At 52.2% G+C, this 20,601-nt stretch overlaps 11 protein-coding genes across 11 annotated transcripts in view; 7 read left to right on the forward strand and 4 right to left on the reverse strand.

Moving 5' to 3' along the window:
- LAESUDRAFT_729689 (N-terminal nucleophile aminohydrolase) overlaps window positions 1-1,309 on the reverse strand; it is a gene marked incomplete at its 5' end in the record, with an annotated part of 2,689 nt that extends 1,380 nt beyond the window's left edge. The window contains 5 exons of the mRNA XM_040909687.1: window positions 722-788; window positions 810-821; window positions 876-1,005; window positions 1,057-1,144; window positions 1,194-1,309. Of these exons, the coding sequence (XP_040760676.1) occupies window positions 722-788; window positions 810-821; window positions 876-1,005; window positions 1,057-1,144; window positions 1,194-1,309 (413 nt within the window). The remainder of the gene's footprint in view (window positions 1-721; window positions 789-809; window positions 822-875; window positions 1,006-1,056; window positions 1,145-1,193) is intronic.
- Window positions 1,310-1,671: 362 nt separating this feature from the next.
- Window positions 1,672-2,267, forward strand: LAESUDRAFT_738469 (uncharacterized protein; the record flags this gene model as incomplete). Its single annotated transcript, XM_040910897.1, has 6 exons — window positions 1,672-1,684; window positions 1,741-1,811; window positions 1,862-1,912; window positions 1,995-2,071; window positions 2,120-2,174; window positions 2,214-2,267. 6 exons carry the CDS (start codon window positions 1,672-1,674, stop codon window positions 2,265-2,267), a joined length of 321 nt encoding a protein of 106 aa, XP_040760677.1.
- A 304-nt stretch (window positions 2,268-2,571) lies between these two features.
- Window positions 2,572-3,614, forward strand: LAESUDRAFT_791098 (uncharacterized protein; the record flags this gene model as incomplete). The annotated part of the gene is made up of 3 exons (XM_040913927.1): window positions 2,572-2,726; window positions 2,783-3,137; window positions 3,355-3,614. Coding segments are annotated over exons 2-3 (398 nt in total), but the record flags the coding sequence as incomplete, so codon positions are not given.
- A 661-nt stretch (window positions 3,615-4,275) lies between these two features.
- LAESUDRAFT_660702 (uncharacterized protein) lies at window positions 4,276-4,676 on the reverse strand (the record flags this gene model as incomplete). Its single annotated transcript, XM_040904887.1, has 4 exons — window positions 4,276-4,308; window positions 4,369-4,442; window positions 4,494-4,554; window positions 4,614-4,676. 4 exons carry the CDS (start codon window positions 4,674-4,676, stop codon window positions 4,276-4,278), a joined length of 231 nt encoding a protein of 76 aa, XP_040760679.1.
- Window positions 4,677-5,019: 343 nt separating this feature from the next.
- LAESUDRAFT_738470 (uncharacterized protein) lies at window positions 5,020-7,563 on the forward strand (the record flags this gene model as incomplete). The annotated part of the gene is made up of 8 exons (XM_040910898.1): window positions 5,020-5,088; window positions 5,769-5,899; window positions 5,957-6,248; window positions 6,317-6,476; window positions 6,576-6,986; window positions 7,041-7,155; window positions 7,212-7,227; window positions 7,300-7,563. 8 exons carry the CDS (start codon window positions 5,020-5,022, stop codon window positions 7,561-7,563), a joined length of 1,458 nt encoding a protein of 485 aa, XP_040760680.1.
- Window positions 7,564-7,977: 414 nt separating this feature from the next.
- LAESUDRAFT_660808 (uncharacterized protein) lies at window positions 7,978-8,378 on the forward strand (the record flags this gene model as incomplete). Its single annotated transcript, XM_040904893.1, has 4 exons — window positions 7,978-8,031; window positions 8,094-8,154; window positions 8,206-8,279; window positions 8,340-8,378. 4 exons carry the CDS (start codon window positions 7,978-7,980, stop codon window positions 8,376-8,378), a joined length of 228 nt encoding a protein of 75 aa, XP_040760681.1.
- A 53-nt stretch (window positions 8,379-8,431) lies between these two features.
- LAESUDRAFT_762370 (uncharacterized protein) lies at window positions 8,432-9,424 on the reverse strand (the record flags this gene model as incomplete). The annotated part of the gene is made up of 2 exons (XM_040913089.1): window positions 8,432-8,932; window positions 9,038-9,424. The coding sequence occupies 2 exons, from the start codon at window positions 9,422-9,424 to the stop codon at window positions 8,432-8,434; spliced, it is 888 nt and encodes a 295-aa protein (XP_040760682.1).
- A 1,700-nt stretch (window positions 9,425-11,124) lies between these two features.
- Window positions 11,125-12,164, forward strand: LAESUDRAFT_762371 (uncharacterized protein; the record flags this gene model as incomplete). The annotated part of the gene is made up of 3 exons (XM_040913090.1): window positions 11,125-11,214; window positions 11,314-11,384; window positions 11,441-12,164. 3 exons carry the CDS (start codon window positions 11,125-11,127, stop codon window positions 12,162-12,164), a joined length of 885 nt encoding a protein of 294 aa, XP_040760683.1.
- A 1,588-nt stretch (window positions 12,165-13,752) lies between these two features.
- On the reverse strand, window positions 13,753-14,799 carry LAESUDRAFT_716527 (uncharacterized protein; the record flags this gene model as incomplete). Its single annotated transcript, XM_040907261.1, has 5 exons — window positions 13,753-13,832; window positions 13,999-14,163; window positions 14,255-14,408; window positions 14,499-14,625; window positions 14,654-14,799. The coding sequence occupies 5 exons, from the start codon at window positions 14,797-14,799 to the stop codon at window positions 13,753-13,755; spliced, it is 672 nt and encodes a 223-aa protein (XP_040760684.1).
- Window positions 14,800-15,878: 1,079 nt separating this feature from the next.
- On the forward strand, window positions 15,879-16,393 carry LAESUDRAFT_729691 (uncharacterized protein). Its single transcript, XM_040909688.1, is given in 5 exon segments — window positions 15,879-16,005; window positions 16,034-16,104; window positions 16,164-16,243; window positions 16,254-16,274; window positions 16,318-16,393. The coding sequence occupies 3 exon segments, from the start codon at window positions 15,896-15,898 to the stop codon at window positions 16,214-16,216; spliced, it is 234 nt and encodes a 77-aa protein (XP_040760685.1). The 5' UTR covers window positions 15,879-15,895; the 3' UTR covers window positions 16,217-16,243; window positions 16,254-16,274; window positions 16,318-16,393.
- Window positions 16,394-16,793: 400 nt separating this feature from the next.
- LAESUDRAFT_762372 (uncharacterized protein) lies at window positions 16,794-19,185 on the forward strand (the record flags this gene model as incomplete). Its single annotated transcript, XM_040913091.1, has 7 exons — window positions 16,794-17,023; window positions 17,079-18,187; window positions 18,246-18,276; window positions 18,329-18,665; window positions 18,723-18,757; window positions 18,808-19,050; window positions 19,101-19,185. The coding sequence occupies 7 exons, from the start codon at window positions 16,794-16,796 to the stop codon at window positions 19,183-19,185; spliced, it is 2,070 nt and encodes a 689-aa protein (XP_040760686.1).
- Window positions 19,186-20,601: the final 1,416 nt, after the last annotated feature.

Raw genomic sequence — 20,601 nt, forward strand, 5'->3', positions numbered from 1 at the left:
CTCTTATGACGCTTAGAGAGAAGGGGACGTTTATGCTTGACCACAGCCTTCAGACCAGTGCTTTTGAGCTTTCTACGCATAGTCTCCACATGAAAGGGCTGGTTGACAACATCTTGGAGAAGTCTGGTCACTTCAACAGCAGTATCTGCCTGTCCAGTGGTAAGAAGGCGAGTAGCATGGCGAATGATTCCAGGATTAAGCTTTGTAGGACGACCTCCACCAGATGTAGGCATGTTAGGACAATGCTCAGAGCGAATTCTGGACACAGTGGAGTAATGGACTGCAGTCAGATGAGCAATCTGTCTGACAGAATGACCTTGATCAAGCAGGGAGAGAATGTGGGCGGTCTGAGTAGCAGAAACCTTTTTCATGATGGTTGTACTGAAGTTGAACGGTCTGTTGAGTGTTGATCAACTCATGTTGAAGTTCAACAAAGATCACATGATCCAAACTTTAAACCTTAAAGCAAACAAACTTCTGCAAGGGGGTATTTTTGTCTTCAGAGTTGTCAGCCACAAAACTGTTGCAATGCATCTTTTGTAAAGAATATTTTGTATCTCACCAACCAGAAGGCCGATTTACTTCATCTGAGTGCCATTTGAAAGCTCATATCATAGGCTTTCTAACGATATATATGTATGTATATTTAGCTATTTTGGTCTCTGAGATATAAGCCAAACAATGCAACTGTTGCAAACATTGCAACAGTTTTGTGGCTCACTGTATATCCCAGGAAGGTACATACACCTGGTTGTCTAGGAATGGCTGAACCAGGGACTGCACAGCACCTGTGGTTCAACACGCTCCACATTTATATGAGCCTACGGGATCGAAGATCAAGCATGGGGGCACGCAACAGAGCAGCGGGCATGTACCGTCCTCTTTGATGCCTCCGAGAATATTGTAAACATAGTAGGGGAAGAAACGGCGAGCATAGAGCATGGTCTGAATGAGACGAGCGGAGGCACGGAGGGACATGTCTTTCGCATGGGCATGGCGGTACCACTTAGCAGGACGTTAGACGAGCGCACCGAGAGACAAATAGCGAGCATGCACCTCAAGCCTTTGTTTGACCTGATTCACGAACGTGTTCCAATCTGCTGCAAAGCCATTCACGGCGAGGACAGCTCGATAGATTTTGTACCTACATCAGCTTGCACGCTGTAGCACGCTCGGACCTCCACGCCATGCACAGTCTGAAGACGTTCGGTGCACAGCGCGTCTGGATGCTGTACCCCTCGCTCTGGTGAGTGTCTCCTGCAATGACGGTGAAGTCTTTGCCGACAATGGCGAGGATGATGCCGCCGTTCTCGGTTTAGGTATTGAACTGGCATTGCTGGGGGTTGCGTACGAGTCGTCAAGCGTGGTGATGGTCTGTGCGCTGGGCAAAACTCTGGCTGAATGTCTGGGAAAAGGTGGTGATCTTCAAAAAGAAGTGACGACGAAACCGGGAGAGCAGGTGTGCGGGAAAGAGATGGGGAGCGAAGGCGTATATACTTTCAGGTGATGAGGAGGTGGTAGCGGTCAACACCGACTCGTGCAATACGCGACCACGTGATGATGTGTAGGTGGAATTAGATCTCCGAAAGGAACATGTAAACACACTTTAAACCCCGAAAATGAAAGGCCGCACTGCTTTCTGACCCTTACTGCCCCAAGACTCGTTCAAGGATGCCTGATTCTTGTACGTCTTTCATCAAATATTTGTGCCTTTACACTTATGCCGCCGTTCATCTGTAGTGCACATGCAGTATGCTCCTGCAGCATGGGTCCCTCTCATCAAATCTCCGAGTCTCAGGGTACCTCGGCCGGTTCGTCCATCTTCGAAACACAACTGTATCAGTTTATAAATGCTACTCAGGTAATACGCCCTCCAGATATTCACCCACTGCCTGACGATGTAACCGCATACGTGAGTCCTCCTTGCATCGAGACGCGTGCTCTCATCCGTTCTGTACCCGCGCCGCCAATTCGTCTACCCATTCACGCTTGAGCCGCATGTGCTGAGACTGGAGGATTCGCGACGGGTGACTCTCGCCGCTCACGCTGCTCGTCGCGAAGCGTACCTCAAGTCCCACGAAGAGGAGAAGGAGCGCCACAAATGAGAGGCGTTGCACAGAATTGCACCGGGCTTCGAGCCTCAAGGATCACCACTCGTCCCTCTCAAGCTCGCCGTCTGCAGTACCAGATGATGAGAACACGGCCATACCAAGTCTGTCATGGAGGATCTTGTAGATCATCTGGCTGCACTGGATATGGATACGTGAACTCCCTCTGCAACATGTTCCTTCGCTCGTGCCCTCAGGTTGTCTTATTTTGCAATCGCCTTCCTGTACGCTAGCTAGTGCTGTCCTTATGTCTCGTAGTATAATCTACGAGATTCAGAGTTTACATAATTCGAACAACTGTTCGAGGTCCTTGAGTGGCCCATGCGTAGTCGCGACCTTCTCACAGTGTCCCACGACAAGGTGACACTGACCGCCAAGCTGCCTATCGAGCTCATTGATGAGATACATCTGTGATGCATATCCTACCGTCGACGAGGATTCTTTGTCAACTGCCACGAGGTTGAAGCCCGATTGGAGATTGATTGAGCCTCTCACCCTGACTTCCAGGAGCATCTGCCAGTCGGCTATCGAGGCTTAGTTCCACGTCTTCTTTGTAGCCAGCCATCCAAGAGATTTCGTCGAGATCGATACGTTTCCTCAAGTCAGCAGCTGGATAAGGTATGGTTCTTTGCGAAAACTCAGCATCAGTACAGGACTAGATGGTGCCCCTCTAGAGTCCTGCATTGCAAAGATCATGACAGAACTCTTTCTGATGCAGAGGCCGGCCCATGGTGGGACCTCAGCAAGTTCAAACGCGTAAACAAACTACGCCTGGACGTCGATCCTTTCGACTACAACTACGCAATCGACTTCTGTAATGTGCCGCCTCTGCAAGAGCTCGAGGTCCACGACCACCCATGGCCGTCTCCCGTCTTCTTGCAGGCCACCGCGATGCGGTTCCCTGAGCTGCGGGTCCTCCGACTCTCGCAGAAATCGATCTATTGCAGCCTCTGCAACACATGCAACGTCCCCGCATTCAAGGAGGAGCCGCCTTCGCTGATCGTGTACACCGGCGGCATTGGCCTACCCGTGAGTGTACCTCTATCTCTTCTTTTCTCCGCAGAGAGTGGGCAAATGTTGTGAATCCGAATAAGTTTGGGTGCATCATGGGCTCAAACCCCCAACTGGCTCTGTATCTGTGCAGGCCAAAAGAAGTCTGCTTCTTCAGTGTAGCCTCCCACTCGGCCATCTGAACGGCTAGTGCACCTCTCTTTATGGCTATGAGGGGACTCATCACACAGCATAGATCCATTACAATCGCTTTTGGGCCATGCTCGAGCACCTGCACACCGTGCGCATCACCGTCGGCTACGAGAAGGATGACGACTCGCAGATCAACAAGGCGAACGAGAACCTCTGGTGCAGCGAGTGCGACCACTGCATGGCGGTCATGTATGCAGACGAGGGCTTCCGGTTGGACTGGGTGGAGCGGAAGAAGAATGCGCAGCTGCGGCCGCTGGCGCTGCAGCGCGTCGAGTGGCGCTTCGTGTACGTGGAGGTACCCGCTGAGCAGGTGGAGGCCATGCTGGAGACAGTATATGATAGCGAGGAGGAGGCGGAGGACGAGCAGTAGCTCAGCTTGTGGTGCGTCTCGAGTCTGCGTTCGTGCAGTTGATGTTGAATGCGTGCAGGAAGGTTCGATCTTCTGGACTTGTCTTCACCATGTACAAGTATATCTGGCCAGACCATGGATGGATTTCTACATTTCGCGCAACGCTTGTTTTGGTGACCAAATACAAATTACCCCGTATCTTTCAATTTCTGGCATTAAAGTGCTGGTGTTCGCGAGCCGTTGCAGCCACCAACGAGATGACAACACTCTGCACATGGCAAAAAGAGTGTATGGAATTAATGCACCAGAGTGGTGTGTCCGAAATCATTGCCTCCACATCTCCCATAGTTTCTATAATCTTTGTTGGATGCAGGGGTGTTGTCATCTTGTCGGTAGCTACAGTGATTCGGCAGCAGTCGCCGTTGGAACCCATGGACCGAGAGGGTCAAGCTTAAACTCATTACGTCCCGTCGCCACGATAGGTACGCACAAAGTGAACAGAGTATACATTCGGATGTTTAAATAACACTGCATTGATATCCTGCGCAAGATGGCCGACAGTTATACAGTTGATATATGTGAGACAAGCAGAGCTGGTCACATCGCACTACACCCTCATACACGAACGTGAGCAGAGTCGCGAGGCGGCTGAGTGTCCAGGATCTGGTCAGTGTGTATGTCCGATGGTCACAACGCTGTGATACTCACCGGCGACTTGATGTCGAGAATCTGGGCGAGGGAGTCGAACTCGCCGGTCGTGGGCACGGCCGCACCAGTGCAGACTGCATGGTCGATGAGTTGAAGCACCTGACAATAAGAGACACGACACGCACTGTCAATAATCCGCTGCTCGGAGAGGTGCAGCTTGGACGCGATCTCCGAGTACGAAAATGCCTGATCGATCGTCAACGCCGACGGTTAATGCGTCCCCAATAGCGTGAGTCCTATTGGACGATACCTTTCTTGTCCTTGGCAGCGGCGAGCGCAGTGCATTGCGGGTCGCCGGCCCTTCGCATCCTAGTACGAGTATGCTGCCTGCCCGCTGGGAGCTGTACGACGAGGCGTAAGTCAATCGTTGACATCAGTTACGCGGAAGTAACAACTGTGCGATCAGGTACAATTTTATGTCCGACCCTCGCGAAGTCGGCGCAACTGTAGTGCTCTCAGTCGACGAGTCCAGCTACAAAGGCAAGCACCCTGCAAGACTCGATACAATCTTTAACTGATCTGACAGCGCAGACACCAGAGAGAGGAAGTATAATCACGGGACCCCACACCCACTGATGAATAGGCTACAGCTCTATCGGGCACTCAAATGACAAAATTCTGTCAGCGCGGTTCCAGGAACGCGGAGCCGGTATGCAAGCTGGTGGAATTGCTGGCCGTAGCTTCTTCACTAGCCTTGGGCACTGCATCGAGACATGGCAGGTGAGCAGCGGCTGAAACATTAATTCGTGAGTCTTACCGTAGCCGCAGAACGAAGTGTTCCTTGCGCATGTCTTGGGCGGAATCCAATGGGCCATTTAGAGGGGTACGACGAAGGCATTTAATCCTAATGCTTTGGTGGGAAACTCTGCCGCTATCTCAACCTGATTGCGGTTCATCCGCATCCTTAACAGCCTCTATCCACCGCGGTCGGCGTTCATGTACCATTATTGTCTCACTACCATCTTTTCCCGGATGTGCTCTGTCTATACTACACTGTCAATTTGATTAATGCTACACGAGTGTTCGGCCCGCCATCAGCAGTTCTCATAAAGAACGAATGCGGATGTCCATCTGTCTGCGCTGTGCTGAGATACGACTCTGCCTTCAAATGATACAGTCTGAAGTTAGGACGCGTCCTCAGTCACGGTCACGCAGACGCGTCGCGCTAAATACATGTCCACTTGATCGAGGAATTTGGGCGGCAAATTGACGCTGCTCTATCTCGGTTTTTCCAGTTTCCTCCATTGACTGCTCTTAGCCGAAGATCTCAGGCTCAATCGACACTCGCGGGGCCATCGTGTCGTCATTTTCCGTGAAGGAAACACCTTACTCGGCGGAAATGTCGTGTGGCAATCCCATCGTCGAGGCCGACGGTCTCATGCCCAGTGCGTGCCGTCTAGTCCTGCAAAGTGACAGGAATCAAATTGACCTCTTCCATTTCAGAGAAAAAGCGGTATGACAAGACCAAGCAATGCGTGAGATGTAAAGTCACGGAGGGGAACATCGTCATTCGCCACCCTGTCTACTGCAAGTACGCCCTCGTGCATGCCCACACCTCCTAAGGCTAACACCCGACAACGCTCCTCAGGGAATGCTTCTTTTCCCTCATGACCCACAAGTTCCGCCGCTCCCTGGAGCCACACGTTAACTCGAAGCCTGATGGCCCACGGCGGACCGCCCTAAAGCCCGCAGGAAATCTACTGGTCGGCATCTCCAGCGGGCTCGGATCATCGGTGCTGCTGGACCTGGTGCATCAGTGCTACATAGCGATGGACCAGAGCACGATGCCAGCAGATGGAGGCACGCAGCACTCGCGCCATGAGCGGGTGTGGAAGAAGGTTGCCACGTGTTATATGGAGGTCTGCGATGCGTTCCCGGAGGTGAGTCGTGCGCGCCCGCTGTGCACATCTATCTGTGATCGATGTGGACGTTATGGCTGATTTGGTAGGTGGAGGATCGCACGGCTGACGTCGAGCAGCTTGTTGAGAGATATAGTGAGATTGAGTTCATACCGTTGCGATTGCAGGATGCCTTTGATCACAGATGGTGGGAGCGGATACAGTATAAGGTGGAGTCGATCAATGCTGCCGTTGACTTGAGGGATGAAGGTAGGCAGTGCCGCTTCTTAAGACCTGCGTACGCTCAAGAAGTTGCTTGTGCTAGAGCTCCTTTTGGTGCCGCACTTGGCGTCCATGTCCTCGACTGAGGACCATTGCAAGCGCTACGCATCTATCTCGCATCTCTGCCCACAGCTACAACCATATCAAGCACTGTGAAGACCATCACGCGCCTTCTTTTGCAATTCACAGCATGGGAGACAGGCTCTTCTCACCTTGTCCTTGGGACGTCTCTCACTAGCCTAGCAATGTCTCTCATATCGAGCATCTCGCAAGGCGCTGGTTTCAATATAAAGGAGGAGATGCAGGAGGAGTGGGCGTGGGACAGCAGGGCGCGAGATGAGGCTGGAAGGAAGCGGACTGTCAGTGTGATCAGGTCATTGCGCGATGTGGGCAGGAAAGAGTGTGCGATGTGGGCGTGGTGGATGGGTTTGAGGATTGCTGAACAGGCGCCGTGGCCTTGGTTGAGTTCTAGACAAGATATCGGCACAGTGACGCGAGGTCTGTATGACTCCAATTAGACTCGAGTGCTCTGCTCATGGTCCTCTTGTGCAGATTTCATTGGTGGGCTTGAGAGGGACTATCCATCGACCGTGTCGACCATTGTTAGGACATGTACGAAGGTGGCCCCGAAGGGCGAATCCTCTGGGATTTGTATCCTATGTGCACGGTAGGAATTCTCTCCTGTTTTTTTCCTTATGTATCGATCACTCATAACAATTCTAGACCCATTCATACAGGCGTTCAAGAGTGGAAGTCGTGAATATCGATTCGATCGCGCTCTCAATGATCCGATCCGCACGAAATGGAAAAGGCACCGTCTTTGACGCCGTTTTTATGCTATGCTTGCCATACAACACTCACCAGCAAGAGCAGTCGATCTACTCCGTCGCTCAACCCCTCGATAGCGAAGCCCTCTGCGGCGCCACTGCCGACATGGTTGGGGCCTCAACTCTCCCAGCACGACGAGGTATTCAGAGCTGCCAGGATGGGGAAGGAGAGAATGCGGGACGTTGTGCAGGACTTCTTGCTTGACAATGGGCAGACGTATGATCAGGTACAGTGGGAGACTAGATGAGGTCATAGGCACTCCCTTCAGAGTCATTTCCACAGTCGGGATTTGTTGGATGATCTTCATGGAAGCATCTGCATGTAATACACTGGCTGATTGGTCAATAAGAGGTTATGGACGCGCCTCGAAGGCAATGTCACGAACCCCATCTCCCGCATCAAAAATCAAACCAGCAGCTGGGCTACTTGGGCTGACGGACCTCAGAACGTTCAACCGATAAGACACCTGATATTGATCTGTATATGCATCCAAGTGACTTTTACGAATTTGGCGAACTCCACGGCAAGCCACGGAGCATCGGGAGCATATAAAAGGGCCTGCTCTCTCTCCATCGATTCTCTGCCGCAAACTTCCACCACCACCCGACTCGGACTTGTCTGAATCCCATAGCATCTCTGCACACTGCCCTGCTGGACGACCATGGCTCCCAACCCACAATGCACTGCGCTCGCCGCCGCCAAGGACAAGAAAGGTGTCGTCCAATAGGACTCGCGCTATTGGGGACGCACTAACCGTCGGCGTTGACGATCGATCAGGCATTTTCGTACTCAGAGATCGCGTCCAAGCTGTACCTCTCCGAGCAGCGGATTATTGACAGTGCGTGTCGTGTCTCTTATTGTCAGGTGCTTCAACTCATTGACCACGCAGTCTGCACTGGTGCGGCCGTGCCCACGACCGGCGAGTTCGACTCCCTCGCCCAGATTCTCGACATCAAGTCGCCGGTGAGTATCACAGCGTTGTGACCATCGGACATACACACTGACCAGATCCTGGACACTCAGCCGCCTCACGACTCTGCTCACGTTCGTATGAGGGTGTAGTGCGATGTGACCAGCTCGCCGCTAACAATTGAAAAACGCATGGCTCTATGTTGTTACAAAGCGTCATTTATAACCACGCTGTTCAGCGATGGAAGCCCGCGGAACAGTGGTTCGAGATCGTCGTCACGAAACTGCCAGCGGTCTATCCAGAGCTCTGTAATACAAGTCGCAGGTAGCAGGCTTAGGAGGAACTCCACCCATCCATTGCGCCGCTGAGCGACGGTCAACGACGGCTCCACCTCCCAATCGACGTGGAACGCAGACGAAGAGCCGGCCGCAGTGACGAAGAATGCGATGGTACCATCCGTACCGGCGATGGCGAGCGACAGCCTTGTGAGCCCCGCGAGCAGAGGAAGAGTGCTCATCGACTCAGAGCGGAGGAACGCGAGGTCGGAGATGGGCCCGCGCTCGATGTCAAAAAGGTACAGCTCCATGGATGTGGGGAGGCGCGCCGAGATAAAGTTCGACCCGAATGCGGCGGGCACGTCAGCAACGGCGAGACGGCGAAGGCGCGGGAAGTCCAGAACTGAGGGTCGGCATCTGCGCCCCTGCGCCTGAGCAGGTAAACGAGGGTAAGATCTTCCAGGTTGGGAGTGCCCGAGAGGAACTCAAATAGACTTCTTAAGGTCCCAACGAATTGATGGGTGATGTATAGGCACGTGAGTGTTGAGAAGCGATTCGTGGAGCCATGGCACGGACTGAAGAATCAGTATCCTGAGGAGCGGTGCGTGGTCCTGGAAGAAAACAGGCTGTGTAACCTTGGTCGGGACGGACGGGTTTACACGGGACAGTTTGAGCTCGAGCACTTCCAGCTGCTCCGCGGAGAACTGCAGGCAGCCCAGGACGCTGTTGTCGTCTTCAATGTGCGTCGTGTGGCCGTACAAGGACCGGATGCGGTACATATCGGTATGCAGAGCATGCCAGATTGCCTGGTCGGGTGGAAGCTGGATACAGGGATCGAGTGTAATATCCCGAGAGCGCGCTAGGCGCGTGGAGATTGCTAGCGGATGGGAGGCGCCTGGGACGGAGGACCAGAGCTGCGGCATTGCCAATGCTACCGCTCGCCAATGGCGGCAGACATGCGATAATGCTAATGAGACGTGGGTGGATTGCGAGAAGCATAGCCATGTGTGTTCTTTCGTTTCGTGCGCAGAAGGACGAAAGACGGAAAGTAGACACGTAAAAATCTCTCCAAGGAGCTCTGGCGGGAGGCGGTTTATCTGAGCGATCCCTGCGACCGGTCTTATAGGACTGGGAGGATTGAATACTGTGTCATGTCCCAGAGGCTGTGAATGAATGCTGCTTGAGCAATCAGCATACATAAATATGATTACTAGATTACTTACAGGTTGGAGGGGCGTGCTGGATTTTCGGGTTGGCATGAATTCTTTTGATACACTTCAAGGTATGAGCTGCATGCACCACGTGTGAGTAGGTGCACTGCACAGGTCGTAACTGACATGGGTCACCAGGTGCTGTGAAACCCATCAGTCGGGAAAGCTGATCAATGAACGGGATTCTTGCACTGTGTATTTATAGCCGGGGATCGGGCGCTGTAAATTCGCTGATGCTCAGAGACTTCATCAATTGCATGAAAGCTTGGACAAGCGGAGCATTCCTGATCCTCGGCTCATGCAATGTCGTAGGGATCGGACAGAGGTTTAGCAGAGCGCGGTTGCTCCAGACCATTTGATACGGACAAGCACGAATGAGGGAGCAATTGGGAGCAATTGGAGACCCATACTGCATAATGAACAATGTTAGCGTTGTCATTGGAGGCCGCCGTTAAGGATCTCGGAGAACGCTCGTCGGCGAAAGGTCCGCTTTGACATGTTTATTGATGATAGCGCGGCCACCGCGTGTATTCATCCGCTCATGTTCGATCTCCGATCGGCTGTCTCCGTGAGCCATGAGCATGCACGAATAGCACGAACCATACCTCGTGGCAGTCTGCGATACCCCAATTTCACTGCAGTTGTCACATCCATCTACAAAGGCATGGGCGCAATGGATCTCCTTGAAATGATTATAGGGGTTTCAATAGGGGTTGCACGTCAAACCATCGCAATGCATGGATTACGATGTATGGTGTCCGACTTGGGTGATGCGTTATCCGCTTTCAAAGAAGATTGGAGGGCATCTTGGAAGGCTGCTCAAAAAGCTACATTCACTGCTCAATGCCTTCATCATTTTCCGCCCATCCAGACCAACATCCCCCCAGTAAGTAATATTTTACAAATTATCCAAATCATCCAAACCATTCATGGCTTATGCTTATGCATCTATCTAGGGAGCAACCCCCACACCCCACATCTGGACAATTACTGCCGACAACCACAACATTGCAACCTGGGTGTGGCGTACCGAAGACACATGGATGAGGAAATGTAGCAGGTCATTCCCTTCATTCAAATTCCACATCGGATACCCTGTCTTTTGGTTCCGTGGACGGCTAGTCCCTGTAAAGCAAACAAGTCCAATGTCTATTCCATCTGTTTCCCCTTCCCCAACGACAGCCGAGTCCTCCATAAGTGAGTCAGGTTTCTGTCTCGCAATATTAATTGGTGTGGGTTTGGGTGTGGCGGCAGTGGTGATGGGAATCCGAGCGCAGCGTATGTTGGCATCACGCTCAGCCCGGGTGGGACAAGCTGCTATCGATGATCGCGCACCAACACCGAGCCCGATGGAGCGCTCCCGCCCACCGTCAACATTTCCAGGACGCTTTCATGCAGTGTCTCTTCCGGTCATGCAACCGCCTCCACCAAAACCGAGGGATTCCCAGGAAGTCCAAGACAAGTACAGGAGACTCGAGCAAAAGTACTTCGAACTCGAAGAAGTGAGTCATCGCACCCTCGAACGTGTAGATGGATCTACATTCGCATAATCCGGTGTGCTAATGAATGTTCATTTCGTTTGTGATCTGCGCTGGCGATAGAAACACAAAGAGACCCTCATTCAGCTCAATAATTTAGGTGAACAAAATGTAAAATGGAGATCAGAGCGAGCGTGGGTATTCTTATATGCAACTTTCGATCGTGTAGCCTGACTGGACGTCCGGCCAGGTCGCTGCTTGATCGGATTGCGGAACTCGAGGGCAATCCCCAGGTCAATCCGGGAGCACCGATCCCTGCACCTCCGTTTTCTGCCTTTCCTCGCTCACTCCTCTCAGCCCACAACCAGAAGCTCTCCATCAACAACCTCCGACAAGCTATCGATAAGGTTGAGCGCGAAGATTCTGACGTCGACCCTTTCGTCCTCTCACGTCATATAGGGCCCGAGGCGCGAAAAGGCCAAGAGGCCGAGCTCAAGGAGAAACAGGAGGAGGAGGCGAGGGAGGTGCGGAGAGCGACACGAAAGGAGCTCAAGGTCGCACAGAAGAGCAAAGATATTGGTACGCCGTTGACGTTCGCACTCCAGCAGCCCAATGCGTCCGTGTTGGTGTCGAGTTCGGGCACACGATCACGACTCGAACCTCCGGCACCTCTTTCAGGAGACGCTGAGCCGGCATCTGCATTATCGTCTGGCATCACGCTCAACTCAGATGAGGCAAGTCTACGATTGCAGGCGAATACCGAGTCTGATGGAGCGCTCTCACCCGCCGTCAATGTCGCATGGATGCATCCGTGCAGTATCACTGCTGTGGATCCCATCACCCCCGTGGAGTTCCCCGTCCACTCGCACAGGACCATTGCCCCTAAGGGCCATTGTGACTACCGTCCGACGTCTCTACCGGCCACGCCTCCGTCTCTTGGTTCAGTTTCACCAGATGGCGCCACAAAGACGTGACTCCTCATGTGTCTTTCTTTTCACTCACTCTCCCTCGCCTGTCCCCCCCTGCATCTCGTCCGTTTTCACTTCTCCACCAATAAGAGTGCCTGCACGCTCGGTCGCAGTCAGTGCAAATTACGAAATTCTACCGTCTCATGCAAGACGGCTGACCTCGCAAGTGCAGGCATGCTCCTCGCCTGCACTATTCCTGCAAGTCGACCATCTACTTCCAATCCCGCTGGCTTGGGTGTGGCCATCGACGCTGATCTTGAGAGCCAGGTCGTTTATCGTTTATTTCGCCCAGGGCGACGCTCCAGTTCTGGATACTGAGCTTGTCGGCATGTCATTGCTCTCATAATTTGAGTTGCGGTGCATCAGACCGGCGAGACTCCGTCGATATCACAAATAAAGTCTTCTAATTTTTCACGTCGTCAAGTCCGTTGCAATCACCTCAGGCAATCAGTTTACGCAACAACAGAATAATTTATCATCATTGGAGAAACAAAATGCGGGCTCGGTGGGTGCTATTCTATCTCCAGCTATTCATTTCATGACACTGATTATCAAAATTCTGGCTTTCTGGCTATTATGCATGTTGCACAGCATGCTCCACTTGCGCTAGAGACCAAAATTACCGTTGTGCAGCCGTCTGATTTACCAAGGGTTTGAAAATTGGTCCATACTTCGGTGTTCGGCTTGTCCGAGCGCCATTGCCGTCCACGTCGTCCATTGAGTGTAAGCTATCCATCGAATTCTGTCCATACTTGAGTTCTGACAAGCGAGTCGGTCGTATCCTAGTATGCCAAGCCATCGATTTGAACACCAGTTCAGTCCACGTGACAAAGTTTGCCCACTGTTGGCGCCCAGCCAGGCCAATCTGATGTTCACTCATAAGCTGTTGGTGGATCTATATCGCCAAAATATCCTAGGCAACTTGTCATGAAGATTTTGCTGACAGAGCTTCTGTAAAGCCTGCGGACGTGAGCGCCGGCAAATTTTAAGTTACTGACGAAGTTGCGTGCGCAAGTAGCCAAGCGCACTGCTCGCGTGAGTGAATCGTCGTGCATTCGTCATGCTTCGCTTCCTCAGCTGGTTGCATGTTGGTATAGGTCGCTGGTCAAGACGTCGCGTTCTGCGCCTCTCCCATACGGTCGTCAATGCTGAGCCAAGACCGTCGATAAGCGGAAAAGGCAAGATTCCGATGCTGAACCTCATCTTGCAACAAAGTCAACCCATACGATAGAGCCTACGTCCAAGAAACAGCGCGTCAATTTGGTGAGTGAACCGTGTTGAACCGAACCATTCACCACGCCGACTCCATATGTAAAGCCTGTCCACTCCCTTGCCCAGCATCGAGCGCAGTCGTAACCGTCGCATCTTAGAAGGTCTTGTAAGGTGAGATTGCTCGCAGCGGACAATCCTCGCTACCGACTCAACGTCTTGCCGCCATCAAGTACAATTTTAATCTAGCCACTGCACGAGAACAATGCAGCATGAACTATGACGTCGACAACCTCACAAGCTCTGCCAAGCGTTCTTCGATCATTACCATCAACCCCTCACCTTCTCGCCTCAACGTCACGTTCTTCTAGCAGTCAGCTGCGTATCACTTTCTCCTCTTCGACGTCGAGTCTGCCACCAAGACAGGTAAATGTTCACTCGTCCCGTCTTCAATTGTACCGTGCACTGCCCGTTGCGTTCGTATACCAGCGATTTGAGCCGTGCTTCCACCTTCAGTACTGCCCTGCCCTCAGTCGATCATCCCTTCCACGTCGTCATCCAGCATACTTGATATCATACCGGCCAATGCAAGCTTTTATCATCAAAAAACACCGTCATGTTTCCCGCTCACCAACATTCCCCACCAGAGCCTCTTCAAGCCGGTCAGCACGGATAGGTGTGTGCCCAAGCGCTCTCATGTGCACTTTCACCAAATTGATCTTCACCTGCCGCGACAAGACAGCCTGGCGTGGTAGCGCCTCTCGCGTCATGGACGCGAGAGTTGAGGCTGTTATGCCTGTGGCGAGTTTTCAATGTGCAGGTCGAAGCCATCAAAGTGGACTATGATAGCAAACGACGCGCTTCAAGATCTAGCTGTGCGCATACACCTCGAGAATGTCCCGATGCTAGCTCCACTTCCAGACTTATGCTGATTCTGTCAGGATGCTGTGCTGCAAAGTAGCGCCTTTCACGACGATTGTGACTCGAGAGTCGAAGCTCTTTGCCACATTCCTTGCATGAACCCGAGTTTTCAGCCGCGGACTAGCAAATCGGACCAGATCATTGAATGAAGTCCATACCCTCCAAATGCTAAGAACACCCTCCCCCCAGGATCGTAAGTCGACTACGCACGTCGCACAGCAAGGTAGCGCCTCTCGCGTCTGACGTGGGAGTTGACGCTCTTACGCCGCTGCGAGTCTGCCAAACAACACGTTGCGAGGTAGCGCCTCTCGCGTTCTCGACGCGGGAGTTGACGCTCCTACGCATGTTGTGATTCTGGCACTCACGGAAATTTCAACCGCAGTCGACAATCGACATGCTTTACGAGATTATTGTGCTGCACGTAGCGCCTCACGCGCTCATCAGGCGCGTGAGTTGATGCTCTTCGCAGGTCATACGTTTTTCGTAAAGAGTGGCCACCCATTGGGGACATTGTCAAGGGGGTGAAAAGCAACATCGACTTCGAAGATCGCACAGCTGTGATATCTGGTGAAATCTGGCGTGCATGTGCAGGTGCAGGATCAGTCATGATCACGAGCATCGATTTGGGGCTCTGGTACCTAAAAGGACTCCGCTGTCGGCTGAAATTTACGTGGTGAGCAGTCTTCGTAGATTTGAATGGAGATTGGTTGCTGACCACTCCTCAGGGCTTTGCATCATCTTGTAATCTCAAGACTGGCAGGTGGGCTGTTATTGGATTTCGCGTCTCTTGCGACTCGACGGCTTTGTGGAATAGTGGCTGGTGGTCAACATCGTGAGTAATTTCACCATTTTAGAGCCCACAATCCGTTGTTGATACGTTCACCAGGTGGAACTTTATCGTGTGCATTAAGGCGGGCTTATGCGCTACCCTCGGACTTCGTGTCTCGCGGTTCGGCTATTTCATCGACTAGCGGCTGATATGTTATTTGGTGCGTCATTTCATTGTGTAAACGTTGTTGTTATCGCTGACTTGCTCCGAAGGCCTGACATCTTGTTAATCTTGGCTGCGGTTCTCCCATCGACGTGTACGGCAACACGTCGCGACAGCGACGTTTCTGAGCACAACGGTCTTGTTATCATCGACAGCATTCTCGCATCACATCACTGCATCTACAGCATAACTTATTTCGGCTATCTCGGCGCTCTCATCGTATTTTCTCATCGTCCTGCTCTTTCGCTATCTCATCATCCTGCTCTCGCGCTATCTCGTCGTCCTGCTCCCACGCTCTCGTCTCATCTTGCTGTCGTGCTCTCGTCTATGCTCTTGGCTATAACGGTTTCGGCTTATATTTATATGCAAAACAGTCCATTTCTCTTATTTATCCGCTCTGGGATCCCTGGCCCGGGAATCCAGAGCGTGCAACATGCAAACAAACGCAGACGTTTCAGCTTCGGACGAAGCTCTGGACGCAGGGAACACGAAGCATATCGCGGAACGTCAAACCATTCGACTTTGGAAACCCCGGACGAGGGGAATTCAGAGGCGGATGGGAAACGATAAACATTCGCTCCAGAGGACCCTCCACAGGAGAATCTGGGGCACCGAAATGTTTCAACGTCCTGCTGTGGTGACCCCGGACGCGGGAGATCTAGGCAGGGCAGGGATCATCCCAGCTCTGGGAACCCTAGATGGGTTGTCCAGGGTGGGTTCTCCGGGGTACCCTGAACAGACGGGGGATCCGGAGGGGAGGGTTGCAATGTGTGGATGTGGAGGGTAACGTCAAGAGGGTGTTAAGGGCAACTGGCGGAACAAAGGGTTCCGGGAAATTGGTTTTTTTTCTGTTTCTTTTTTTCTGTTTCTTTATCTCTTCTCAGTGACCTTGCTTACATCTCCCCTCGCAGCTCCTCAAGCTCAAGGTCCAGCGTAGTGTAGTTGTAGTGTAGTTGTAGTGTAGTGTAGTCATAAAGATACGCACCGTCAGTGTATGCAGATTACTGTAGCCTTACCGTAGACGTACCATAGCCATAGCGTACCGTACCGTACTTCGTCTCTCGTCTCATACTTACGGCAGTGGCTCTCGTACTATACCCATCGCATAGAATAACTGCTAGATACGATACCTATTAGACATGATACCTAATAGACACGATAGCTGTTGCATACTATACCCGCATATGTACTTGCTACTGTACCGTACCGTACGTGCATTTCGCCCGCCTCTCGCACTTGTACCGTAGCGTAGCGTACCGCATAGCTTACTATACCGTAGAAATACATACGTTCTCGCACTTGTACCGTAGTGTAGTGTAATACATAGCTTACCACTATACCGTAGTGTACAGAATAAATTACATACATTTTTACTAGAGAAGTCCTGCATGAATCTATGGGAGTCGGAGGAGGTGATCATGGATGCTTGACCTCGCTGGCATTTTCAACTAGCTCAATGTCGCGTGTGTCATTCGCACGGTTTGGATCAGATTGATTTCGCACAAGTTCCGAACATGGGCGGTAGGCATACCACGGTCGAGTGGAGGTATCGCACGAATTTGAATGCGCGCATTACGGGCTTGAAGCAGGCTGTGCCGGCGCTCCGTGTGCTGGAGGCCAAGGTGAACAGCCAGGAGAATCCATTCAACGATGTCGTCGACTCGCGTGGGTTCGTTGATGGCGTGAAGGTCACGCGCAAGATGAGTAAGGCGAATGTGCTCGGGAAGGCAGCAGAGTATATCAAGTAGGTGGTGACTCCTTCTATATCTGGTCGAATACTTGAACAACTGTTACACCAGGGTACTCAAGAAGCGCGAGACGCGTCTCAAGCACGAGCAGGATGGCCTGAAGTCGCTTATCGCCGGGCTCGTCGGGGGACCGGCGCTGCTCAAAGAGTGGGATCGCGAGTGGAAGGAGCGATTCGGCGGAGAGGAGAAGGATGAGATCGAGGATGAGAGCGCAGGTGCGGTGAGTGATGATGAGGATGTTGATGGTGACGATAGCGAAGGAGAGGACGGTGAGGAGGGTAGGGCGCGCAAGAAGGCGAAGGTCGCAAAAGTCGCGCTGCGCCGCAACCACAGCTGGCAGTTCCCGCTGTTCCTGGCACTGTACCAGAGAAGCGTAAGCGTGATAGGCCACGCAAGGTCCCATTGCCTCCTGCTGTCGCTCCAGCACCAGCTGAAGACGGCAACAGCGACACCCGTGGCAGCGACACAGAATGCAGCTCCAATCTTCCCTGTTGACGCGCAGATGCCAGATACCTTCGTCCAGACCTCATCTGACAGTCAGACACAGCAAACACCTGCCCAGCAGTACCTGCTTGCGGCGTTTGCATTCTTCTCGGTATTCAACTCTCCATTGGCATCTTCTCGTCCTCATGCACACCCGGCGCACGAACATCATGGCACGGTGTTGACGCCTCAAGTGCGACCACAGGCGGAGTTTTCTATCTATCTGACTACCTCATCCGCAAGCGGGCTTGGGCTGCATGAGCTCGTGCAAGCAGCACATTTTCTTGTGTCAACGCTCGTCTTCTTGTACGTGATCCTGCCTTGGATCTCGAGCACCCTCAAGCGCGCACCTGCACTCGCATCGTACGTCACGCACCTCAGAACGTCGTGCACGACCGCAGAGACCTCTGCGACATTCGCGAACAACGTGCATATGTCCAAGGCTAGGAATCAGCAGCGCGCTGCGTTGATGGAGGCATTCTTGGATGCGCTAGACCCGGCCAGGAGAGGCTCAGCAGACGAGACCGAACGGCTGCGCAGAGCTTTGGGTGTGACCGATGGGGTCCTCGGGCTGATGCACGGCGTCATCAAGGCGGGAAGAGTGGATTGGGGCATTGAGCTGAACCAGCTTGAACAACGCGCTTGTGTCAGATTGGGCGAGCTTGTTGCATTCAATGGTATGTAACCCACTCGCTCTACAATCGTCGGGATATCACAACTTTTCCCGAATTGTAGACAAGGTCGGCAAGGCCACTCGGCTGCAGATGTACTGGTGTATGTCGTGGCACATGATGCATCTCCACCTTTGCCACTTCGAGAATGGACCTATCCACGCTTGCGCTCATCATGCGTCCCGTGTCATTGTCGAAGGCTGCGACGCTGTGGGAGGCAGCTCACAAGCGCGAGTTCCTGTGCCCCTATGAGAAGATTGTGCTGGATAATAAGAGCGTGGACGTCGCGGCTGACTGGCTCACGAAACGGCAACGCTGGCATGAGACGGAGCGCAAGGGCCGCTGTGCAGCTTGCGAGAAGCACACACCGCTTGATGTCCTTGCGGCGATCCTCATCCGGGAGCGCCTCCGCAAGCACGCCGCTTCGCTGTTTGTGCGTACCGTTGTACAGAACGACCCTCGGGCGTGTGTAGCGGACGAGTGTGTGGGTATGTCCATGAACGGCTGAGCATTGTCATGCTCTAAGCACCCGCCTCTTCAGATTGTGTGCGGAGGGACCAAGTTGGAGGGCGATTGGTAAATGGGCCTGCTCGAAGCAGGATAATCACTTAACGCTCTTCCGTCAGGTACCCAACGTCAAGGTCTGAAACTACAGAATATATCTTGCAGCGCTGCCTGGCCCTCTGTCCAGAACTTGCACCACCCGAAGTTAGGGCCCAACGCGCACCGACTGTGGATGACCTGCGGGCTTTGATTATTGAGGTTGGAGTTGGCCTGCGCCCAGCCAGGAAGAGCGGTCTCAGACTCGAGACGATTTGGGTTTCGGCCTCGGAGGATGGTCGCAAGCTTCCAGCGTTTCTCAACTATGGGTGGGTACCGTTGCCCGTGGCATTGTCCTTGGCTGAGACCCGTATATTAGGCATAGCGGTTCTGGGTTCCAGTCGTCCTGGGGATCGGCGATAATCGCTCTGGACTTGTTGGAGGAGGCGCTGAGAAGCTCATGAACGAATCCGGAATGCAGTCGGAAGTTAGACCGGCACAGCCTGCATAGATTTATTTTTCCACGGGAAACCTGATGCAAAAATGGTGAAAATATCTTATATCTGGATATGGAAATAGTTTGGAAATTGGGCGGAGACAATTAAATTATGTTACGATCGTTTTACCGAAACGTATCAGCAATAGTGAAACTATTTCCTAAATGAAGATATTTCAGTCCAAAAATATGTGATACCGATATGTTTCGGTGAAACAATTGTAACATAATTCAATTGTCTCCGCCCGATTTCCAAACTACTTCCATATCCAGACTTAAGATATTTTCACCATTTTTTCATCAGGTTTCCCGTGGAAAAATAAATCTGTGCAGGCTGTGCGGGAAATGCAAGATAGTCCACCGAGACTCGATTGGGCGAACGTTTCCCATTCTACGGCCTGTCCTATAGCTTCTTGATACTGTTGTTGTGTGATCTCACAAGTAAGCAGCGGTGGCTGATGCCCGTCACGCCTGCACCTCAGTGTTTTCTTAATCTAAAGCATGCCGGCTTACCAACAAACCCGGACTTTTGATAATGTGAGTGGACTCTATGTGAGGAATCTTCTTTACACAAAGTGGAGGATATGGTCAATAGGATCGTTATAGATTTAAGGGCATCCATCGGCAATCAGCCACTTTTGAGAACGCGGGCGCAGTTATTGTCCTTGCACAACTTCGCGACCAGTCATCCGATCAGCTATCTCAGTGATATCGAGGGTCTTTGTGACCGTGCGACAATCATTAATAGTATTTTTTTTAATATTTAAGCTGAATGGACTTGGGCTCTAGAGATGATTTGCAGATTAGGACCGTTCTGCAGATTAGGGTGAGCCATACTATTCTGAACCAGATGGCCGTTCGGATATCTTGCTCGCCTTGTTTTCCCCGGTGCAGGAAGTTATCTGAAGATATAATTATTGTGCCATTACCAACTTGAACCTGTATCTCGGAGCGTCCAGCCCTTTGACTTCTTCTTCGCTGACTCAACTTCTCGACTTCTCGGAGCTGTTCACATCAGAATCTCAGAGACTATGGATTCCACCGGGGGTTCAAATGCTTTCTTCCGGACACTATTCCCGCCGTGCGGCTGTAGCTAACGCTGAGAGTCGGATATCGAGACTCGGTTGTAGTCCCTCGACCCAATCCCCAGTAATCCCTAGAAGCCCTCAAGGACCATTAATATAAGGGCTTTAGAGGATCCTTCATTTGTACCTGACCCCTACTCCCTTTGGCGCTCCTTGATCCATGTGGCCGTTCACGACAACCAATCTGTACCAGCATCCACTGCCTACCCTCAAGGTGCAGTATGATGACATTGTTGTTGGTGGTAGGGGTGTCTGTATCGCTAGATGTCATGTAGGGATTTACATTCATTCTCAGGAGG

The sequence above is a fragment of the Laetiporus sulphureus genome (genome assembly GCF_001632365.1).
Source record: "Laetiporus sulphureus 93-53 unplaced genomic scaffold LAESUscaffold_44, whole genome shotgun sequence".
NCBI lineage: Eukaryota > Fungi > Basidiomycota > Agaricomycetes > Polyporales > Laetiporaceae > Laetiporus > Laetiporus sulphureus.

Bases quoted from the DNA above. Each gene is read 5' to 3' on its own strand.
- LAESUDRAFT_729691 (XM_040909688.1), top strand. From the start codon at position 15,896: ATGTTTCAACGTCCTGCTGTGGTGACCCCGGACGCGGGAGATCTAGGC. The intron at 16,006-16,033 runs GTACCCTGAACA...GGGGATCCGGAG, and splicing joins TCCAGGGTGGGTTCTCCGGG to GGGAGGGTTGCAATGTGTGG. The intron at 16,105-16,163 runs GTTCCGGGAAAT...ATCTCTTCTCAG, and splicing joins GGCAACTGGCGGAACAAAGG to TGACCTTGCTTACATCTCCC.